Below are 21,443 nucleotides of genomic sequence, written 5' to 3'. Positions count from 1 at the left end.
AAAAATGCTGAATCCTCCGAAAATCTTTTCCAGCATGGGAAACAGCACTTTTTCAGATGTAACCATAAATACCAAGACTAAAAAACTTAGCGGAGTTTATAATATCGATCTTGTAGGACCTTTTCTTGTTTTTTATAAAAATCAACCACGAAATTGCACATTTTTACTTCATGGAATGCTATATCAAATCAATGATTATGATGCACATAAGTCCACATTAGTTATGGCTTCAATAGACAAGCTAAATCAATATATTTTCAATTTCGAATTCAAACACTCAAAAGATTTCGAGAGATTCAAAGAAAAATTCCTAGACATATTTAATTCATATATACGTATTGTTTCAGATCTGAAACCAGGAAATATCACTGCAGATGGACAATTTCTCGCTCTTCTTCCTGGAGAAAAGGAAGCACTTAAATGTTTCGCAGTTATACAAAAACTAGCAAAGTGGGAATTTCAGTTGCATTTCTTTGCAGCTGGACATGAAAATGCCGGAATTCTAACCGAAATCACGAAAAATATCGTTCTTTCTACAGAATTAGAAATTACAAAGCTCGGAAACCAATCCGTATTCAGTCAATCTTTTGTATTTAGAGACGCAAATCAACCAGTTTCACAATCTATTCATATCAAGTGCGGATCTATCGAAGAAATGATGGAATTCTTATCTACTTTCCATGCTTTTATTACTCTTGCACAAATGAATAAACTTTATCCTGTAGAAAAACCAGTTACAAAAGAAACTCCGAAAATTACAAATCCAGAACCTAAAAAAGAAGAAGAACCAAAAGAAAACACTAAAAATAAATCATCTGAAGAACAAACACAAAAGAAACAAGAAGAAAACACTAAAAATAAATCATCTGAAGAACAAACACAAAAGAAACAAGAAGAAAACACTAAAAATAAATCATCTGAAGAACAAACACAAAAGAAACAAGAAGAAATAATTAAAAATGAAGAAAATCCAAAAGAATTACCTCAAGTTTCATCAGAAAGTTCCGATAATGAATACTATGATTCAGATGAAAGCAGTGATAAACCAAATCAAAATACAAAAGAAAAACAAACAACAAAAGAACAACCAATAAATAACTCAGAAACAGACCAAAAAGTCAAAGTTTTGTATGAGAAACCACAAAATACAAAACAAAATGAACAAAAAGAAGAAATTTCTAAAGATAAAAATGAAATTAAAGAAGAAAAACAAGAAATTTCTGAAAAAGAAAAAGAAGTTCATGTTCCAGAAAACAAACAAGTAAATAACCAAATTTTATCTGAAAACAAAGATAAAAAAGAAGATAAATCGGAAATTAAAATCAAAGAAGAAAAATCTCCTGAAATCAAAGTATTGTATCAAAAACCACATGTTGTTAAAGAAGAAGAACCAATAAAAGTTGTAGAAATCAAAGATAAAAAAGAAGAAAATTCAGAAATTAAGGTTTTGTACGAGAAACCACAAAAACCAAAAGAACCAATAAATAATTCCGAAACAAATGATAACAAACCAGAAAAATCAGAAACAAATGTCAAAAAAACAGAAAAAGAAGAAACAAAGGAAAGCAAACCAGAAATTTCTGGAATAAATGTTAAAAAACCAGAAAAAGAAGAAATAGATGTCAAGAAACCAGAAATCTCTGAAGCCAATGATATCAAACAAGAAATTTCAGAAACAAATGATAACAAAAAAGAAAAATCAGAAACAAATCAAATTTCTGGAGAAGAAATTGTAGAAAACGGTCAAAATGAAGAGAAACAACAAAATGAAATTATTTCTGACAAAAGTGAAGTGACAAAAAGTGAACTTCCTCCAGATTATTATTACATTTCTCCTTTTGAAGGAAAGCCATTTAAATTCAAACCAGAAGAAAACCAACAGATTCAATTCGGTCATATTTATGAGGAAGACCTTGTTCCTGATGCATCAGATGTGAAATATTTAGATTTGAATGAAAAAGTGACATTTTCTCAAAAAATTTCAAAGAAAGAAAATTTCACGGAGAATTTATCATTATTTGTCAAGCCATCAACAGTAGATTTCACTCAATCCGAAATCGAAAACATTTTGTCAAATTCTTTGTCAGAATTTCAAGACGATAACGATCGAATTTCTGACAAATTTACAAAACCGTCATTTGAAGGAATTGGAATCATCAATGAACATAACTTTTCAAAAATGACAAGTAAATTCGAATTTGACACTTCACTTTTGTTTGAAGAGAACAAAATCAACTTCAAACCAACGAAATCTGAAAAACCAAATTGTCCATTTATCGAAGAATTGAGTAGAACAGTCCAATCAATGAGAATTTCAGGATTGTCAGTCCACAGAGAAGAAATTGACAGTTTGAAGTTGACTCCACTTTTGACATCACTATTTCTAAACGACAGAAAAGAAGGAATGTCTTTGGAGTCTATAAAATCAATTCTGCCATCATATGAAAAAGAAATTGATGAATTTTGTAGAAAAAGTGACATAACTTTACAAATATTCAATTTTTGTATTTATGGATTGAATGACAAATTCATTTTACCATTTTTTAGAATAATAAGAAGAAAATGGACATGGATTGATGATAATTACAATGAAAGTAGTTTATTGAAGAATGATAATGTTTTAGAAACAATTATTGATTTGTTAGAACCATTAGTAGTTTATCATACATTTGTTTTGTCTGCATCTATTTCTATTGATGAAGAAATCATCAACAAATACTCTAAGAAAGCGTTTAGTTACAGAACAATGATCGATTTACCGAATGCGAAAGAAAACCATGAAATATTTGTTAAAACAGTTTCGGACTGTTTGTTTGATGGACTTAAAATAGATTTGCTTGATTTCGTTTCAGCTGTTTCTAAAGAATACAAAGACATCGAATTGGAAATAACTGTGAAAAAAGCTAAGAAATTACCTCCAAAACAATACGCAAGAACAATTGTTGGAGATGCATTATCTACAAATAATCTCTTGAAATGGATTTGTATGTTCATTTCTCGTGCTGATAAAAGTACATTTGAGAATGATGCAAATCTATTCGATCCTTACAGATATAATTTGATTCTCAAATCTCTTGTTTTATCATTGAAATAAAAAGAAATTATTTGCCCTAATTTGGATAATAGTCAATTTTTTTTACTTATTATATATAAGATCAGCAAAGAATTGAGTTTATTTAAAATAAAGCAATCGTTTGAGATGTATCTCACTGAGCAATTCGCAAGGCATAGAGGAAAATGGAGTACTTTATAACACAAATGCTAACCTAATTACTGTTATATTGGGCAGTAATATGCTGATATGTTGGGACATCCCTATTCTTTACATTAAGGATGGAGTCTTACTTGCATATACATATTTTCATGAGACAAAATTAACATTACAAGCATTTGTGACAACCAAGCAATTGCAAATGAAGAAATCCATGTAGATAATCTCTTATTTATCTCATCATATTCATTGACAGGTTTTTACCTCTTTACAAAGTTTTTATTCAGGTATCAGTGAGATACCATCCTTAACAACATGATAAGAGCATTTAATTTAAAAAAAATTAGACAAATTGATGACCAAACATCCTTTTAATATGTTTTTGTAATGAAATTATGATTTCTTCCATGAAGAGCCTGATTAGATTCAAAACAAAAATCAATTGACTCAAAATAAAGAATATAGAATGAATATATGAAAGATATCAGATCCAAGAATATATTATTGTTATGTGCAAAGCTAATATTAAAATTTCAAATTAAAAATATAAAAGTAATAGTTATTTATAGAGTTGTATAGTTTATTTATTTAGTTCTAGAACATTTCACATAGGTGGCAAGCTGTAAAAGTTTTGTTATTTCTTAAATTAATTTCCATATTGTTGGATTTTAGCTCTTATTTGCGAAATATCGAATCCGGTAATAGCTGCAAGTTCTTGGATTTGATTTCCTTGACCAGCCTTCAAGAATTTTGTATGAGGAATAGAAAATATTCCATAATGTTGAACTACTTCAACTGCTTCATCAGTGTTGATCTGTAAGAATGTTACTTTCGCAAATTCCATGGCAATCTGTGGAAGAAAGTCTGCGTATCTCTTGCAAGGAGGACACCATTGAGCTCCAAAGACAGCAACAACAAGACCATTTGCGGAACCTACAACAGATGTTAATTCATCATATGTGCCATTGAAGAGAGTTAAATTGGTTGGGTGATCCATTATTTGATTAGAAAAAAAAATTCTTTCAAAAAAATTTTTTTTTGGCACTTGGATCGATGAATGAACACATTGATGTATAGATTATCCTAGCTTTAAAAATCCTTGTTCTTGTAGAGATAATGTTCTTTGCTTCATAATTGATATTGAATTTCAGCAACATATCATGTTATGAGTAGAGATCATACAGAATGTGTCACATACTAAGTTCGATTTATTTGTGCATTTCATAATTAAGAATTTAAATACAATCATTATGATTCAGAACAATTTAGAAAAAATTTAATATTTCATTATGTTTCAAATCGTAATCTGTCTATATAGCTACAATTGCTCCTTGTCTGTTGATCTTATGCATGAAAACTGAGTAATATAGTTTTAGAGGTGTATCAACTAAAAATTGTAAACTGAAAAGCCACTTTTTCGCACTTTTTCCCTCATTTTCGCCTGACATTCTATCGTATTTTTATTTCAATATATAATAACATTATTTAATCTTTAATTAGTTGATAGCCTCCCGCCTGACATTTGACACGGCAAATTAGAAAAGTGCAATATTTTTAGTATGAATGGGAATGTGAACTTTCATAGAGAAACCTTCTTGAAAGAACTTTTTATAGGCAAAGAATGATTTCAGAATCAAACTATGTTTACTAGTCTTTAATAATAGTCCTTGAAATTGAATTTTTGAATTTCAAATTAGTGGATGAATAGTTTTTTCCTTTTATCAGTTCATAACCAGAAATAATTTACAATAATATTCACTTTACACCATATAAGATCCATCACAATTGCTAAAATCTATCATTATAATGTTAAAAGCATTGAGGCTATAATTTTGACATACACTCTTCACAACATGGATTATATAAGTCGAATTTTTCCAAAAAAATAATTACTGAGCAAATTGTATATTTACCATAAATTATCTTGGTCATTTGATTAAGTTTTTGACAATATAGCGCTCAACAGTGCTAATATAGTATTTTGAACTTGTTGAAAATGTTTTTATGCATAAATAAATTTTTATAATTCCAAATTCTAAATAATAAACAATATTTATCTACATAGGGTGCTATTTTGAGAAAATATATTATTATAATCAAACTTTGTAGAATTATTATTGAGTCTATATTAAAAAGTGACTTTTTTTTAATATGACCTCTCAAATTTTTATCACTTTTTCATCAATTAATGAGCGGAGAATATTGGGATTTAGTTTCAACAATTGTAATAGTGCAGCTATAAAATATAGAATATACAGATGCATCTATATGAATTTGGTGCTGTTTTCTTATTTTTCTTAAATAGATCACAATTGATTACAAATATATCCTTAATAAATGAGCAATTGCATTCTATTATATAAAAGAGCAATCTTATTACTTTATTGTCCACTTATGCAGAGCATTACTAGACGTATTTTTTTTATGAATGAATATAGAGATTATAAAATATTGTCTGACAATAGTTTTTCAAAGGGTATTTTGCTATTTTACTTAAATATTAAAAGATACTGTACCAATAATCTTTAAAAACAAATCATTGAAAAAAAATAATAAATAAAAAAAATATTATATAAAATAAATTGCAGACTCTGGTCTATAATGAGGCCACAGATTCGTATTTATCGATTCCAGGGCTGGATTCCTCTCCTGCCGCCAAGAACAAGACGGCAATTGAGAAAAACGGCCCTGAGATTAGGAAGCGAAGCTTTGGCCTCAGCAACAGCCAGATCCTGTATCCGTAGGTGTTTCAGGGCTGAGGAGAGAGGAGACCGTCCTTGATAATGGTGATCTCCCTCAAACTCAGCCCTGAGGATTAACCTTGCAGACTCTGGCATCAAGAAAGGCTAGAGCTTCGTATTTAATGATCCCAAGGGCCGGATTCCGCTGAGAATTGTCCGTGATGTGGAAATTCTCAGAAAACTCGGCCTCTAGGAATGTATTGGAAGCCTTGGCCTCATAAGGATCCAGAGCATGCATGTTCCTTTCTTTCATGGCAGAGTTTTAACTTGGTCGTCCTCATGAGGGACAATCAGGTCGAAACTACACCATGAGGATTGTACTTGCAGGCCATGGCCTCTGCAGAGACCAGAGCTTCGAATTTACTGCTTCCCAGGGCCGGACTTCTCTCCTGCCGCCCTAGATCAGGACGGCATTTGAGAAAGCCGGCCCTGATGATTGTAAGCGAGACTCTGATCCCTGCTGAGGTCAGAGCCTGTGATTTTATGTCTTCCAGGGCCGAGTTCTTGCGAGACGGTCTATCATGTGGACTATCATCGCAAAACTCGGCCCTGAGGATGGTATTTGCAGGCCATGGCCTCTGCAGAGACCAGAGCTTCGAATTTACTGCTTCCCAGGGCCGGACTTCTCTCCTGCCGCCCTAGATCAGGACGGCATTTGAGAAAGCCGGCCATGAGAATTGTATGCGAGGCCCTGGTTCCTGTTGAGGCCAGAACCTTTGTCTATTGGTCTTTCAGGGCCGAGAGGAGAGGGATCGTCAAAAATGCGGACGATCTCCTCAAACTCGGCCCTGAGGATTGTATTTGCAGGCTCTGGTCTCAGAAAAAGGCCAGAACTTCCTATAAACGCTCTCTCGGGACTGGATTCCTCTCCGGCCGCCCCGAATCAGGGCGGTCTTTGAGGAAACCAGCCCCGAGGATTGCTTGCGAAGCTCTGGCATTTTCTGAGGCCAGAGCTTGTGAATTTCATTCAGTGCCAAGTTCCTCTCGGATCGATCCTAATGAGGACGACCTTCGAGGAACTTGGCACTGAGGTGATGAATTATGAACTCTGGCCTTGATGAAGGCCAGAGTTTTGATGCAATATCTTGATGGGATGGGCTTATGCTCAGTAAGCTCATCCCATCAAAACATTCGTTTAAAAATTGAATGAAAAATTATCGTATGTATTGAAATTTTTAAATAATAAACTTGAATAAAATTATCATATATAAAGAATAGAATAAAATAAAGCCGAAATTGAATAAAAATTTCCAAAAAAAGTGAAAATTCGGAAATTCAACCAAAAAATTACAAATTTCAGAGGAAAAATAAAGAATTCAAAAATTTTGTATTTATAAAGTATCAATATTTATGATCAAAATGAGAAATGAGTATTATTTGAGAATTTTATGTTAAATGTGATATTTATAATTTATTAAAATGAAATTATTGATGAAAGGAAGTTGCATTTGCAATGTAATAGAACACTAGCTTACAAATTTAAACTCCTTTCCAAAATAAAATAACTATGTGATATTCTTCATGAAAGGCACGTCATTTTTCAGTTCTTCACACATAAATGCAGGGTACAAGTGATGTACCCTGCACTTATATGTGCACAATTGGAAAAGTATTTGTCACATTTCCATCGAAAGGAAAAGTAAGCCAATTTCCAGATCTGACTACATGGATGCAAGAGCATATAGTAACCCGCTGCAACCATGCACTCAGTCCTGGAATTGAGAATTACACGTTCACATTCAAATAAAAATATGGGAGACATGGTTATATAATGTAGGTAGATGAGGACTGCCTTGAAGTGTAATAAACAGAAATTCATCAAAAGTGACAGCTCTCAATTTTTTGACATTTGTAAATTCTAAATTGAATGAGAAAAATGAAATAATACTAAGCATAATACAATATTCTAGATTTAATTATAATTAGGAAAAAGTTAGTTTTGAGAGTACTTTTCATAGGCATATAGAATGAAATCTTCTGAAAAATAATATCACATAAACTCATATTATTTTCTAATATATAACTATTTTATATAAAAATCAAATTCAATGATCTTAAAAGCGAAGGATAAACCTCAAAATTTGCGAATATAATGAGTGGGAATATAATGCTTATCTATCATAAAACCATATGAAATATCAATTTTTGCTTTACGCCTAATTTTTGACGACAATTAGCAAAAATGTTAAATGTTAACACTCAGTCCATTTGAATATGAAAAATAAAATTGACTTTGATTAAATGTTTTTATTTATCATGCAATTCTTCTTGCGACCAAAGATTTGAATAAAAGTTCAAAAAATAAGATAGCTTAAAAAATAATATACGGTAGTGTTTACTAATAGATGAATAGTATATAAATTCTATTAAAATGGATTTGATCCAAAAAATATATAAAATTTGATCATAAATAAAATCGTTTTAAATTACTTCTTCATTTAAATTATAACAATTATTTTTGGTTTTATATTTTTTGGATCAAATCCATTTTAATAGAATTTATATACTATTCATCTATTAGTAAACACTACCGTATATTATTTTTTAAGCTATCTTATTTTTTGAACTTTTATTCAAATCTTTGGTCGCAAGAAGAATTGCATGATAAATAAAAACATTTAATCAAAGTCAATTTTATTTTTCATATTCAAATGGACTGAGTGTTAACATTTAACATTTTTTGCTAATTGTCGTCAAAATTAGGCGTAAAGCAAAAATTGATATTTCATATGGTTTTATGATAGATAAGCATTATATTCCCACTCATTATATTCGCAAATTTTGAGGTTTATCCTTCGCTTTTAAGATCATTGAATTTGATTTTTATATAAAATAGTTATATATTAGAAAATAATATGAGTTTATGTGATATTATTTTTCAGAAGATTTTGTGTTCTTCTTCAAAATTTTATTTTTTTATTAAAAAGAATCTTTACAAAATATACATTTACTTTAATTAATATTTAAAAACGTGCTCTATCAAAAGTTCCAAAAATTCAATATTTTAGCTTTTCTGAGGTGTCACTTTTGATGAATTTCTGTTTACAACAGTATTTCTAAGTATATCATAATATATATCTAACATCTATCATCAAATCCTATTTTTATCTATTAATCATTTAATAATTTAATTTCAATTGCAAAATATCCGATATCTGACTATATTTACTGAACAATAATCATCAATAACACAATATAACGCATATATAATAATAAAAATATGTGTATTCGATATATTCATTCTAATTCAAATTAGCATCTTGATCAAAACTCAATTATAGTCATTACCATTTTATATATATATTACTCTAATTATATCTAATTTAATTGTTATAGTAAACATTAATATATTGCTAAATGCTTAATATTGATTTTTATATGACTTTAATAGTATGCCCATTGCATAATATGATCATCACAAGAATGAGTTCTGATCATATGTGCAATCCCACATTATATAGACAAATCACATAAAAAAAGATGAAAAAGTGATAATAAATTGAGAGGTCGTATTAAAAAAAAGTCACTTTTTAATATAGACTCATTATTATTCCTTAATATAGGGATATTATTTTCAGGAAATATCAAATATCGATAATCAAAGTTAATACTTATCCTTTTCTATCTATTTATATGCATTATTCAATATATAAACAGGTAGATATTGAAGTATTATATGAAATTTGATCTAATGATCCAGAAAATTATGAGGCAATATATGTGTACAACTGCATTATTAAGGTGCTCTATGGATGAATATTAAATGTTGAAACAAACTTTGCTTAGATATGATGGCTAGAGTTGATGCACTTCTATAGTTTTTGCTGAATGAATAAACTAATTATCGATCATAATGGTGATATTCATCATCCTTTCAGCATGTGTTGACGAAGTCCAAAGTTTTTTTCAAAATATCTTTAAGATTCAAAAAATCAATAAATAAAATTAAGGATTTTGGGTGAATTCTATTTTGAATTGTAGACTTCGGCTATTGGTGTTTTTAATATTTGCACATAGTTTATATGCCTCCAAAATTCTCGAGAAGACACTAAAAATTTTAGGATGTCTGTTTTCGTTCAAGTTCGCGCCAAAGTTACAGTCGACATCCCAGTTTGGAGAATGGGAGGCCTTAAAGATGCCACAAAGCTCATTTTATTAAATAAATTATTAACATACGATGATACTTTGGAAGGTGTTATATTAGGTATTAAAAACACAAACCCAGAATCACCATATTCTAAATTTTATGCAGATACACCCGCTATTCATCAAACTATTGAAGGAGATTTCCTCGTTTTTAGACCAAAGCCTGGATGCATTCTCCCAGCTAAAGTCACATTCGTATCTTCATCATCACTTACACTTACAGTATTAGGATACTTCACAGGAAATGTTGAAACGGCCGAATTAAAGCGTGATTGGACTTTCTCCAAGAATAATTGGAAGAAAGGATCAGATGAATTTGCTGAAGGCGATGAAGTTCAAGTTGAAGTTGTTCGTGCTTCGCCATCTGTCAATGGATTAGACCTTACTGTGAAAGTTCTATCCAAATTAGCTACTGCCGTTCCAGAAAATACAGAAGAATAGAATCTAGAGTAAAATCAAACAAAATAGAAAGTAATTATAAACTATACATTGAAATTAATATTCTATTTTATATTTTATGTCTTACATATATACGTAATCAAGTCCTTTATAACTTGTTGTATCTTTATTTGAATTTTGAAGTAAGATATCTCCATAAGTTAAGAAATTTATAACTTTAACTCTTGGGATTTCGCTCATAATAGATGCAACTCATATTTGAAAACTAAGTTAATGATGACTTCCATACATTTCTGATAATATGAAAAAAAATTAAAAATCTCATAATTTTCAGTAGTATATGTGGAAGGGTTGTGTGACTTTTTTTGTAAACGTAAGAATTCATACAATATCGAGCGATTTTGTATCATTTTTTTTAACATATGAAGTAAATGTATGATTCTTACGGTTTTTATTCTTACGTTTTTGAATAAATCAAGATTTAAAAATTTTTCAAAATTGTAAGACATTTACACTCAGCCCAAACATAATGAAATAAACACATTAAAAAATTAACATTAATTTTAAAATAATTTATTTTTTCATCTTTTATAAAAGAAGCTATATATAGATGATGTCAGATATTCCGCGATTAATTAAACATTGTTTAAATCCTGAATGGAATCAATGGAGTCATAATCAAAGACCTCATAAACGAGTAAAAGAAATTAGAAATAATTATTTTCATGAATGAAAGATTCACTACCATAATGAAATAAAAAATAAAAAAATAAACTTTAAAAATTATGTCTTACATTTTTGAATAATTTATTTTTAATTCGTATGAAATGAGCGTCAAAACTAACAACGTTAAAAAATTAGGATTCACAAACGAGGAAATAAAGGATATATTAGATGAGATGTGTTATGAAGTTAGTAAATATTATTTAAGAAATTGTCAAAAATTTGCCGAGTTATTAAATGATTTAGATTATGATGGAAAAATGAATAAAGATGATGTTATAAATTTCTTATATCCCACATCTGAAGAAGAAAAACCTAAAGAACCTGATGTTTTCCCTGAATATTATGAAGAACGGATTAAAGATGATGATGAATACGATGAAATTGAAATTGAAAGACTGAAAAAAATAAGAGATGAAATAGATGAAAAAATTAAGGAATTAAGAGAAGTTGAAAAATATAATGAAAATGAAGTAGAGGGTTTAATGAATATCCCAGCTTCAGAATCAGAAGTACAGAAATCTCATGAAGAAAGATATAAAAATTATGTCTCAGAATCAACACAAAATTTATTAGATGGCGAAATAGATGAAACACTTTCAGAAGAAGGTACTAAATTTATTCGTAAACATAAGTTACAATTTATTGATAATAAAGAATACCCTTGTATCTTACTTTCACCACCTTTAGATTCCGAAAAATTCAAAAAAGCTCTTAAAAACGTGACTTATGCAACTAATACGATTAAGAAAGAAGATCATGATATTTACACAAATTATTATTTAAATAAATGCACAGGTGTTGATAAAGTTTTTGATTTATTAGATAAAATATCAAAAGAAACCATTGGAACATATAAAATTTTGTGTGATTGTGGTTTCATTATTGAAGATACTAATAATGTTTCATATGAAAGAACAGCACCGAAGGAAGACGAAGTTGAAAGGTCTATACCATTCGTTATTAAGAATATAAAAGATATGAAAACTTATAAACATTATATTTATTCATTTATTTCAGAAAAAATGGAAGCAACCCATAAAACATCATCTCATCATTTATAGCTATTCATACATTCCTTTTCAAAGTTGTGAAATTAAATAAGACAGGAATTAGATTTAATGTATCAGGGTACGCATTCTTGAGTAAATTAAAATGTATTCGTCACGTCGCAGATGATAAAAATTTATGTGTTCTTAATTCATTTTATGGGCTTTAAAAAATAAACTTTATTTTTATTTATTTTTTAATTTTTTATTCTTACATAAATGAACAAAAACGGAACCGCTAAAATGAATGATAATCAAATTAGAGCAGAAGGTAGAAGGTTATTTAAACGCTTCTATAACATTCCTGATGGTGTTAATCCTAAAACTCGTAGAAGTTATTTAAATGAAGCAATAGATTCATATGAAGGGTTTGACATTTCATCAGAAAGTGAGAGATTAGCGAGAATGTTAAATGTTAATATTGATTTCTATTATTGTGATCCTCAACCAGAAGACGTGGACATAAATAAGGTAGACTTTCCATTAGTGGATTCAATAATGATAGATCCAGAATTTGAAACAGTAAATATTTTATTAACACAGAGTCCATGTGGAAAACTTCACGCTGACAGAATAACAGACGTTGAAGCACTCACCGGCTATAAAGTTTGTCCATATTGTAAAGAAGAAGTTTATTCTATCCGTGATGATCCAGAAAGGAAAAACCAAAGAAGATTTTTAAAGCATTGTGAGAAATGTAAAGAAAATAATGGAAGATTAATTCAAGACGTTCAGTTGCAAAAGACACAGCAACCATATGCACCACATATTACGAAACAGAAGATATATCAGTGGTTATTAGCTCATAATTTGCAGGAATATTATCAACCGACAAGATATTATATTACTTTTGACTTCGAAACATTAGAGACTAAAGAAGAATTACAACTTTCTGAGTGTGCAACTTTGAACGCTTACTTAAAACCATTCATGGTATCATCAACGGTTAAATTAAATGATAAAACATATACGAGGAATTTTTGCTTAACTTCGAGTGATTCTTTTATTTCTGATTGGATTGAGTTTTTATTTTCAACCTGTTCATTAGTTGCTAAATCAAATATTGAACAATATGAAGAATTAATGAAGTCGCAAACGGACCAAACGGCGGGGACTTTGTCCCATACATTAAATGAAAAACAGAAGGAAGCATTTAAAGAACTTCTAGATGAGGAATTCAATAAAGTGAATATCATAGGTTTTAATTCGGGAAAGTTTGATTTAAATTTAATTCTTCGTGATTTAAACACTGCAAAATGGAAAATAAAATCAATGCTGAGTTCATCTTCACAATTTAAGCAAATCATTGTAAAGAAAACAAACACTCCATATGAATTGAGATTTATTGACATCAGAAATTATATAGCGGGTGGGACATTAGACCAATTCACTCAAGATTTCGGAAACAATAAATCACGTGTTAAATCCTTTTTCCCTTATCAATTCATCACATGGGAGAATTACGAAGAAGAATTATATAAAGAGGAACCATTCACTCAAGATTCATTTTATTCAGCATTAACCCAAGAAACTATATCAGATAGTGATTATCAAATATATCTCAATGATGCTAAAAACTTTAAGAATAGATTAGAATATTTTATTCATTATTGCAATAAAGATGTTGAAATTATGATTGACCCAATTGATAAAATTATTGAAGAAACATTTGTTTATAAAATTGATATGCTTCATAATCTTTCTTTATCATCGAATGCTTCAATGATTCGTTACGCTTTAGCATATAAAGACTTTAATCCTAATGAAAAATATCCTGAGGAAGAGATAGAATCAAGTTTTGAATTAACGAAAAAGTATTGGAAATATAAAATTGAATCATATAAGAAACAAGATGAAAAAGCAGAAAGGGATACTAAAAATAATGTTTCAATGGATGATTTTCAATACTATCACGATTTAATCCTTTCATCTAAATGCAAAATGTGTGGTAAAGCGTTTACATATGCAAATAAACCAACATTAGATAGAATCGATAATGAAAAACCACATACCAAAGAAAATTGTCAGTTAATGTGTTGTTATTGCAATGTCGTAAAATCAAATAAAGATGAAGATGTTCAACGTTTAAGAATCAATTTAAGAAATTATGCATTAAAAAATAATTTACCAATGACTTTAGATTCAGTTGAAGCTTATCACATTCTCCGTAATGGAATTACTGGTGGTTTATCAAATGTTCAACATAGAGTAAATCTTAAAGGAATCACGCACATTAATAAACTTGCATATAATCCAGAAACTAAAACTGTATCAAATGAGGACACTTCCAACATCATGACTCATTTCGTTGGTGTTGATTTTAATTCATTATATCCTTCATCATTTTCATCTAATCCTCATGATTTCATTCAATATACTGACCATAAAATGTATATGCCGGGAAGATTGAATGGTGTTATCATTTGTGATACAGCAACAAAGAAAGCAAAAGCACTGGGAATAATTAAGAAGAAAAATACTTTATTCGTGGCTGAAGTAAAGGGTCACATTGATGAAAAATACATTAATGATTACATAAACTTTTTACCGATAATAAGAAACTTAGATATTATCACAGATGAAAAAACAATTGGCAGTTTTATGTATAATTACATGAAATCAAACAATTTACCAGTTGACCAGAAACAGAGGAAATTAACTCAGTTAGCATCAACACACAACCAATATCAACCATTTTCTTCTTATTATCTATGGTATCTAATCGACAGGTTTAATTTTATCATTGATGATATTCAATCAATTTTAACATTTACGAAAAATACTTGTTTTAATGAATTTGCGAACAAATTTATGAACGAAAGACAAAAGGCTGAATTAGAAGGAAATAAAGGAAAAAGTTTATTTTGCAAATTTCACTTAATGGATCATATGGTTACGATGCAATGAATACACAAAATTACGCAAAGACTAAAATAATGAATGCACAGAGGGCACGCGTTGCATGTATGTCAAATAAGTTTAAAAACATAAGAGAAATAGGTGAAGATACATATCAAGTGATGCTCAAAGATAGATTTTATAGATGTGATACATGTTTACAAGAGGCATTCTTCACTTTAGATAACGCAAAATACTGGTATTTGGTTTTCATTTATGATTTTATGTATAAATGCATGAATGTTAATCGTTTTCATTTCATTGAAGGTGATACTGATTCATCTTATTGGGCTATTGCTGGCGATCCAAGTCTTCCTAACACTCAAGCATTTCAGGCGATTGTAACTGATAAACAATTTTATGATAAAAACATTTTCAAATTCGCACCTTTTGATTTCTTTTGTTTTGATGAGAAATTTAAACCTAAATTAAAGAATAAAGCTGAAGAAAAAGCACATGAGAAAAAATTATTGGGTTTAGCAATTGAGAAACAAGGTGATAACATGGTTGCTTTATGCCCCAAGTGTTATACATCATTCAACGGTTCAATTGATGGGGGTGATTTTAAAAAGATTGCACAAAAAATGAAAGGTGTTAGTTTACGACAAAATAAGCAATTAACACCTAAAAAATATTTGGATATAATAAATGATAAAGTGATATTTGATGGTCAGAATATTAATTTACAACTTAAAAATGGGTCAATGACTCGCTTAACAATCGGTAAGACTGCATTAACAGGAGCACACACTAAGGCTGTATGTTGTGAAAATGGATGTTGTATGCCATTTATTTAATACAATTTTGAAAATTTTATTTTTAATGAAATGCCACAGAAGAGACAAAAGGAACCGTTAATGATGGTTTTGATACTATGATTCAAAGAGGTGGGCACCCTTAAACATTTATTTTATTTTTATATAAATGGATAACACAGATTTAAAAATTTTAATTGATGATTTAGTACTTAATCAAAATTTTCTTAATTATTATGAATTAAAATCATATCTCCAAAAACATAATAATTATATAACGGGTGATGATATGGAATATTATTATCCATATTATAAAAATGAAATTTTGAAATATCATGATAAAATAATTTCTAAAATTAAAGACAAAATTAAAAATAATGAATATACAAAGGAAAAAACTAAATCACAACTTAAACAATTGAAAGATTTCAAAAATAAAGTATTAACAGAAGAAGATATTGATGAATTATATAATTTATATAATCCTGAGCCACAAAAACCAAAGCCGAGGTCTAAAGTAGCAAATGTTCAACAGCTAAAGGTGCAAAACGCCCAGGTCCTTCAGACCATAAATGATGCACAAGCTTTAATTTATGATTCATTAGTTAAACCATATTCAGCCCGACTTTTAAATGAAGATCAACTTTTGGAATTCATCCTTCAACATAAACTCGAAGCGGGAAAGTATATCAAACCTTTATATACAGCATATTTAAAACAAATGAATAGAATACATCCAGAATTAATGAAGGGGGAATGAATTCCAAAATCAAAGCGGATAAAATTAAACCACTTGCAACACCAAAACCTCCAACGACAGTACCGCCTCCTCCTTCAGTTAATCCTTCATCATTCACTTTATTATATCCATTTCAAACATTAAAGAAACAAAAAGATTTTAAAAAGGGTTTCAAGATATTAAATAAACCAACTGACCCGAAAATTCAACCGTTAAAGGAAAAATTTAGTCGCCCTTCATTTGCACCATATCCATATTCATACGAAATCGATCATCTGGAATATTCAAAAGGAAAAGTTACTTATTTATTTGCCATTAACATTAACACTAGATATTTATATTGCATTCCAGTGAAAGGGAAAACAGAACAGGAAACAAGAAGAGCTATTCAATACTTACTAGATCATGAAAGAGTAGATAATATAAGGGGTGATGGTGATAAAGGATTTCAGGCAACTATGACTCATTATTTCCCACAAATTAATTTTTTCTTTTCATCCTCTCCATATACGTTTCATAATAAAATAGTTGATGCGGTAATGAGAACTCTTAGAGATGCGTTAGGGGTTAACAGTCAGATATACTGGGATGGAAATCATGACTCCATCATACATCAGTTAGTATATTATTATAATAATACATGGCATAGAACTATAAACATGAAACCAGTGGAAATGAAAAATGATATTTCAAAAGAATGGGAATATATTAGAAAGCAAATGGAAAGGTTGAATGATGTTAAACGTGAACAAATTAATTCGGGGCTCATGAATTTTAAACAAGGGGATAAAGTTTTGATTCATCTCGATTATGGAAAAACTAATAAATCAATGACAAAAAGAAGACGAAGATTTGACACAATAGCTGAATTTGTTAGATATATTAACGGTAATGCATTAGTTGAAGTTGACAATAAATTAATAGAAATTCCGATTTATTTTATTACTCCATTATATTTAAATAATATTTAATTTTTTTATTTCGTAAGAAATGAGTGACAACAAAGCAGCCAAGAGTCCAGACAATGAATATAAAAGAAACTAAACAGAATTAAATCAAAAATATGCTATTACAAAAAGAAGTCGCAATGCGGTGGGGTTGATGCCCATAAAACTAAAGTAATTGAAAACGATAAAGAGAAGAAGGAAATAATCGAAAAGTTAGAAACTTACCGTTCAATCCTTAAACTGAGTGAAGCAAAAATAAAAGAATTTAATAGAATAAATAAATTGATTGGAAGAGATGAATTTAATAAAGATGAATTTTTAAACTCAATCCAAATTTAATTTTTATTTTTCTTTGACAACATCTCTCTTTCCATCATTACTGCATAACCGCATTTTCTCAGTTTTAGTGGTTTGTTATTTTTAGCAAGTTCTCGCATCATTTTTATCGTTTCCTCCTTGTTATGATTCGTGGTAAATTTTGAGCTTGTGGGGTATCCATTTATATAAAAATAAAAATTTAAATTATGCCGTTCTAAAGTTTGTGACAACATGACATTTTGACAACACAGTGGGACGAAAGGAGGAAGGCATTTATGAATTATTTTTGAAGAACTGAAGGTGCTACCATGTTACCATGTGCTACCAGGTTAATTAACTTCTCTGAAAAAATGAGACAACATGACATTTTGACAACAGTTCAGGAAATAAACTTCATCGTATATGCTTTGTCATGATTTCATCGTATATGCTTTGTCATGATTTCATCGTATATGCTTTGTCATGATTTCATCGTATATGCTTTGTCATGACTTCATCGTAAATGTTTTGTGAAGAATATAGCAACCGCCGGAATTCAGACGGTTGTTTTTTTATACAAAATTCACGCGGGATTCATGAGGAAGGCATTTATGAATTATTTTTGAAGAACTGAAGGTGCTACCATGTTACCATGTGCTACCAGGTTAATGAACTTCTCTGAAAAAATGAGACAACATGACATTTTGACAACACAGCAGGATTAATGCAAAAATAAATTCCAATCATACTTTATAAAGCATCATTTACAGGTATTTCATCGTCAGTAAATGAATCCTCATTATCGTTTGGTTCAACCTGTTTATATAATCCTTTCATTTCTTCTTTCAAAACATAACACCATGTTTGTTTATCATCTATTCTTCTATGTTTCCTATCACATTTATCCTTAATGCTCATTTGGAAATTCTTGTCTTTATATTCCGGATAAAAAAATATTTTATAAAAAACTAACTTTATTTTCTGACTAATGAAATTCATTATTTTTGTTGCTGAATTTAATAAAAATATATTTTAGGTGAAGAGGTGAGATTTCACCTGTTTTCTCACCTAATTTTTCACCCCAGTTATTTTATAAGCGTTTTACATGAATTGTACGATGTATATTTGAAATTCTAAACAATTTCGTAGCTTCTATTTCTTCTGTCAGTATGTCAAAAGTTTTAACAATGCCGAAAGTTTCTTTATACTTCTTCTTGACGTCAGATAGAAGGAAATCGTCAGCTGTTGGATAGTTTTTGTTCAGAAATGCTAACATGTCCATTTTATCTTCTGCTGGCTTTTCTGCTTCTTTCTTTAAGTCAGCATAGTCGTTTCTCATACGTTCTATCTCTTTGACGGAGTAGTTATATTTCCTCATTGCTGCTTTACATTTTGAACATTGCGGATTCATTTTTGCGTTATACATTGAAATTTGACCTGCTAGAACAACTAAGGCGTCAATGGTTTTCTTTAACTCAAAAGTTGTTGGTTTTATTTGTCCATTCCATATTTTACATCTTTTATCTTTATCTCTTATCTGCCATACACATTCAGCAACTAATGAAACAAAGTTGTCGTATGTCTTAAACTCCCCAGATTTATATATGTCAGAGATGTTCTTATATACCATGTCGCAATCTTTGTTCATAACTTTATGGTTGCAATGAAAACCAAGGAATTCATAGTTTACTTTACGTATGAACTTCTTTATTTCTACTGAATCAGTTGGTTTCACTTCTATTTCATCGAATTCAGGAATAGTTAGTTTTTGCTGCTGAACTTCCGGTAATTTGGGTAAATGGTCAATAATGTCCTGCATGTCATAAAGATACTGTTCATTTGTTTCATCTTTCGCACTACAGTCTAAATTACTTGTTAAAATTTCTTGCTTAATTCTTTGTATTTCTGTCTCAAAAGTATATGAAGAAGGAATAAAGCTTTTCATCTCTACCAACATTGACGTAGGATTCATGACTAGCGAGTTTGGTGCTGTAGTTGTTTGAATTGTTGTTGTGCCGATTGTTGAAATCATATCTTTTATACAAAATAAAAAATAAATAAAAATAAAACTAACTTTATTTTTTATATCTTAAGGAAATTCATGAAAATTCACGAGAAAGCAAAAGCAATCTGAGCCGCTAAGCGGTGAGGGTGAAAAAGGAGGTGAAATCTCACCTCTTCACCTAAAATATATTTTTGTCTGATTTACACTCATTACGATGAAGTCATGACAAATCATTTCCTGTGTTGTTGTCTAAATGTCATGTTGTCACTCTTTTTAAGAGAAGTTAATTAACCTGGTAGCACATGGTAACATGGTAGCACCTTCAGTTCTTCAAAAATAATTAATTATTGAATAACCTGAAAACATTTACGAAAACATTAACGTAAACATGAGACTTTGTCTCCGGACTCTTTGAGTCACTTAACGATAAAATATATTTTTGGTCATGGGCTATGCCCCGCCACGTTGCGTCTTTATGACAAAAATAAATGGTTCATTTACTCACAATATTTTTGTACAAAACGACCCCAAGCTTTTAACTTCTTTTCTGCAGCTTCTAATGCTATCTTAGCGAGTTCATATTCTCTAAATTCTCTCTTTAAATCTTCTTGTTCCCATTGGTCTAGTTCGAATGGAGAATCTCTATAACCATAACATAACTCACGTTCATGTTCTAATTGTTTTTCGCGCATTTTTCTAACTTCTTGTTCGAACAAAGGTTTAGCATTCTCTACTGTATCTTCAAGTTCTTCTTCATCTAATTTCTCATGAACTTTCTTGTCTATGGAGTCCATAATATCTTTGACATAAAATGCATACTTTACAGAGCACCATTCAGCAACAAAATGAACGAGGTTAGGATGTATGTAAATACCTTTGAATTCATTTATAACACCCTTTGTAAGCTCATAAAATGCTTGTTTTAAGGTCGAGCCACTTTTGGCTCCACCGTATTCGTTCATCCAAAACTCAAGAATTTCCTGCATTTTAGCACTATTGAGAAATCTGTTTAAATGGTTTAACTTTCCTGCTTCTCTTGCCATCTTTGTTGCATTAATGTAACCATCCTTGTCTCTACGTAAGACTTCAATACCGTTATAAGTGCCTTTTGTGAATGTTTCACCATTAGATTTGTTTGCGAATGTTTTTGCTTCGACCGACATTACTGTTCTTACATACAAAATAAAAAATAAATAAAAATAATTTTAAAACTAACTTTATTTTTGTACTGCATCAAATTTTCATTAATGTTGTCAAAATGTCATGTTGTCACTCTTTTTAAGAGAAGTTAATTAACCTGGTAGCACATGGTAACATGGTAGCACCTTCAGTTCTTCAAAAATAATTAATTATTGAATAACCTAAAAACATGAGACTTTGTCTCCGGACTCTTTGAGTCACTTAACGTAAACATTTATTTCTGCAGTTCATTCATTACTTCATTACCTAATTAATTACAGACATAAAATATATTTAGTTCATTCGGTAAGCCTGCAAAGTAGGCTCAAGTGTGTTTATTGAACTCGGTACCAT

General features: G+C 29.8%; 6 protein-coding genes and 1 pseudogene across 7 annotated transcripts, besides 5 other annotated features; 4 read left to right on the top strand and 3 right to left on the bottom strand.

Moving 5' to 3' along the window:
- Nucleotides 1-16: 16 nt before the first annotated feature.
- On the top strand, nucleotides 17-3,111 carry TVAGG3_0106340 (uncharacterized protein; the record flags this gene model as incomplete). Its single annotated transcript, XM_001303524.1, has 1 exon — nucleotides 176-3,094. One exon carries the CDS (start codon nucleotides 176-178, stop codon nucleotides 3,092-3,094), a length of 2,919 nt encoding a protein of 972 aa, XP_001303525.1.
- A 663-nt stretch (nucleotides 3,112-3,774) lies between these two features.
- Nucleotides 3,775-4,227, bottom strand: TVAGG3_0106330 (cell redox homeostasis; the record flags this gene model as incomplete). Its single annotated transcript, XM_001303523.1, has 1 exon — nucleotides 3,858-4,208. The coding sequence occupies one exon, from the start codon at nucleotides 4,206-4,208 to the stop codon at nucleotides 3,858-3,860; it is 351 nt and encodes a 116-aa protein (XP_001303524.1).
- A 3,526-nt stretch (nucleotides 4,228-7,753) lies between these two features.
- Nucleotides 7,754-7,790: a mobile genetic element.
- Nucleotides 7,754-7,790: a terminal%2Cinverted (terminal inverted repeat of Banshee-A3 transposon ID:TVAGG3_0106320).
- A 1,174-nt stretch (nucleotides 7,791-8,964) lies between these two features.
- Nucleotides 8,965-9,002: a mobile genetic element.
- Nucleotides 8,965-9,002: a terminal%2Cinverted (terminal inverted repeat of Banshee-A3 transposon ID:TVAGG3_0106310).
- A 1,006-nt stretch (nucleotides 9,003-10,008) lies between these two features.
- Nucleotides 10,009-10,625, top strand: TVAGG3_0106300 (transcription by RNA polymerase I; the record flags this gene model as incomplete). Its single annotated transcript, XM_001303522.1, has 1 exon — nucleotides 10,015-10,539. One exon carries the CDS (start codon nucleotides 10,015-10,017, stop codon nucleotides 10,537-10,539), a length of 525 nt encoding a protein of 174 aa, XP_001303523.1.
- Nucleotides 10,626-11,186: 561 nt separating this feature from the next.
- Nucleotides 11,187-21,443: part of a mobile genetic element that runs on past the window's edge.
- TVAGG3_0106280 lies at nucleotides 15,081-15,964 on the top strand (annotated as a pseudogene). Its single transcript has one exon. A coding segment is annotated over exon 1 (884 nt).
- TVAGG3_0106270 (uncharacterized protein) lies at nucleotides 16,092-16,682 on the top strand (the record flags this gene model as incomplete). Its single annotated transcript, XM_051222973.1, has 1 exon — nucleotides 16,092-16,682. One exon carries the CDS (start codon nucleotides 16,092-16,094, stop codon nucleotides 16,680-16,682), a length of 591 nt encoding a protein of 196 aa, XP_051107959.1.
- TVAGG3_0106260 (organellar and viral DNA polymerase type B) lies at nucleotides 18,996-19,937 on the bottom strand (the record flags this gene model as incomplete). Its single annotated transcript, XM_051222972.1, has 1 exon — nucleotides 18,996-19,937. The coding sequence occupies one exon, from the start codon at nucleotides 19,935-19,937 to the stop codon at nucleotides 18,996-18,998; it is 942 nt and encodes a 313-aa protein (XP_051107958.1).
- TVAGG3_0106250 (uncharacterized protein) lies at nucleotides 20,408-20,953 on the bottom strand (the record flags this gene model as incomplete). Its single annotated transcript, XM_051222971.1, has 1 exon — nucleotides 20,408-20,953. The coding sequence occupies one exon, from the start codon at nucleotides 20,951-20,953 to the stop codon at nucleotides 20,408-20,410; it is 546 nt and encodes a 181-aa protein (XP_051107957.1).

Source organism: Trichomonas vaginalis, chromosome IV (genome assembly GCF_026262505.1).
Source record: "Trichomonas vaginalis G3 chromosome IV, whole genome shotgun sequence".
Taxonomy (NCBI): Eukaryota; Parabasalia; order Trichomonadida; family Trichomonadidae; genus Trichomonas; species Trichomonas vaginalis.
This window is presented reverse-complemented; position numbering and strand designations above follow the sequence as displayed.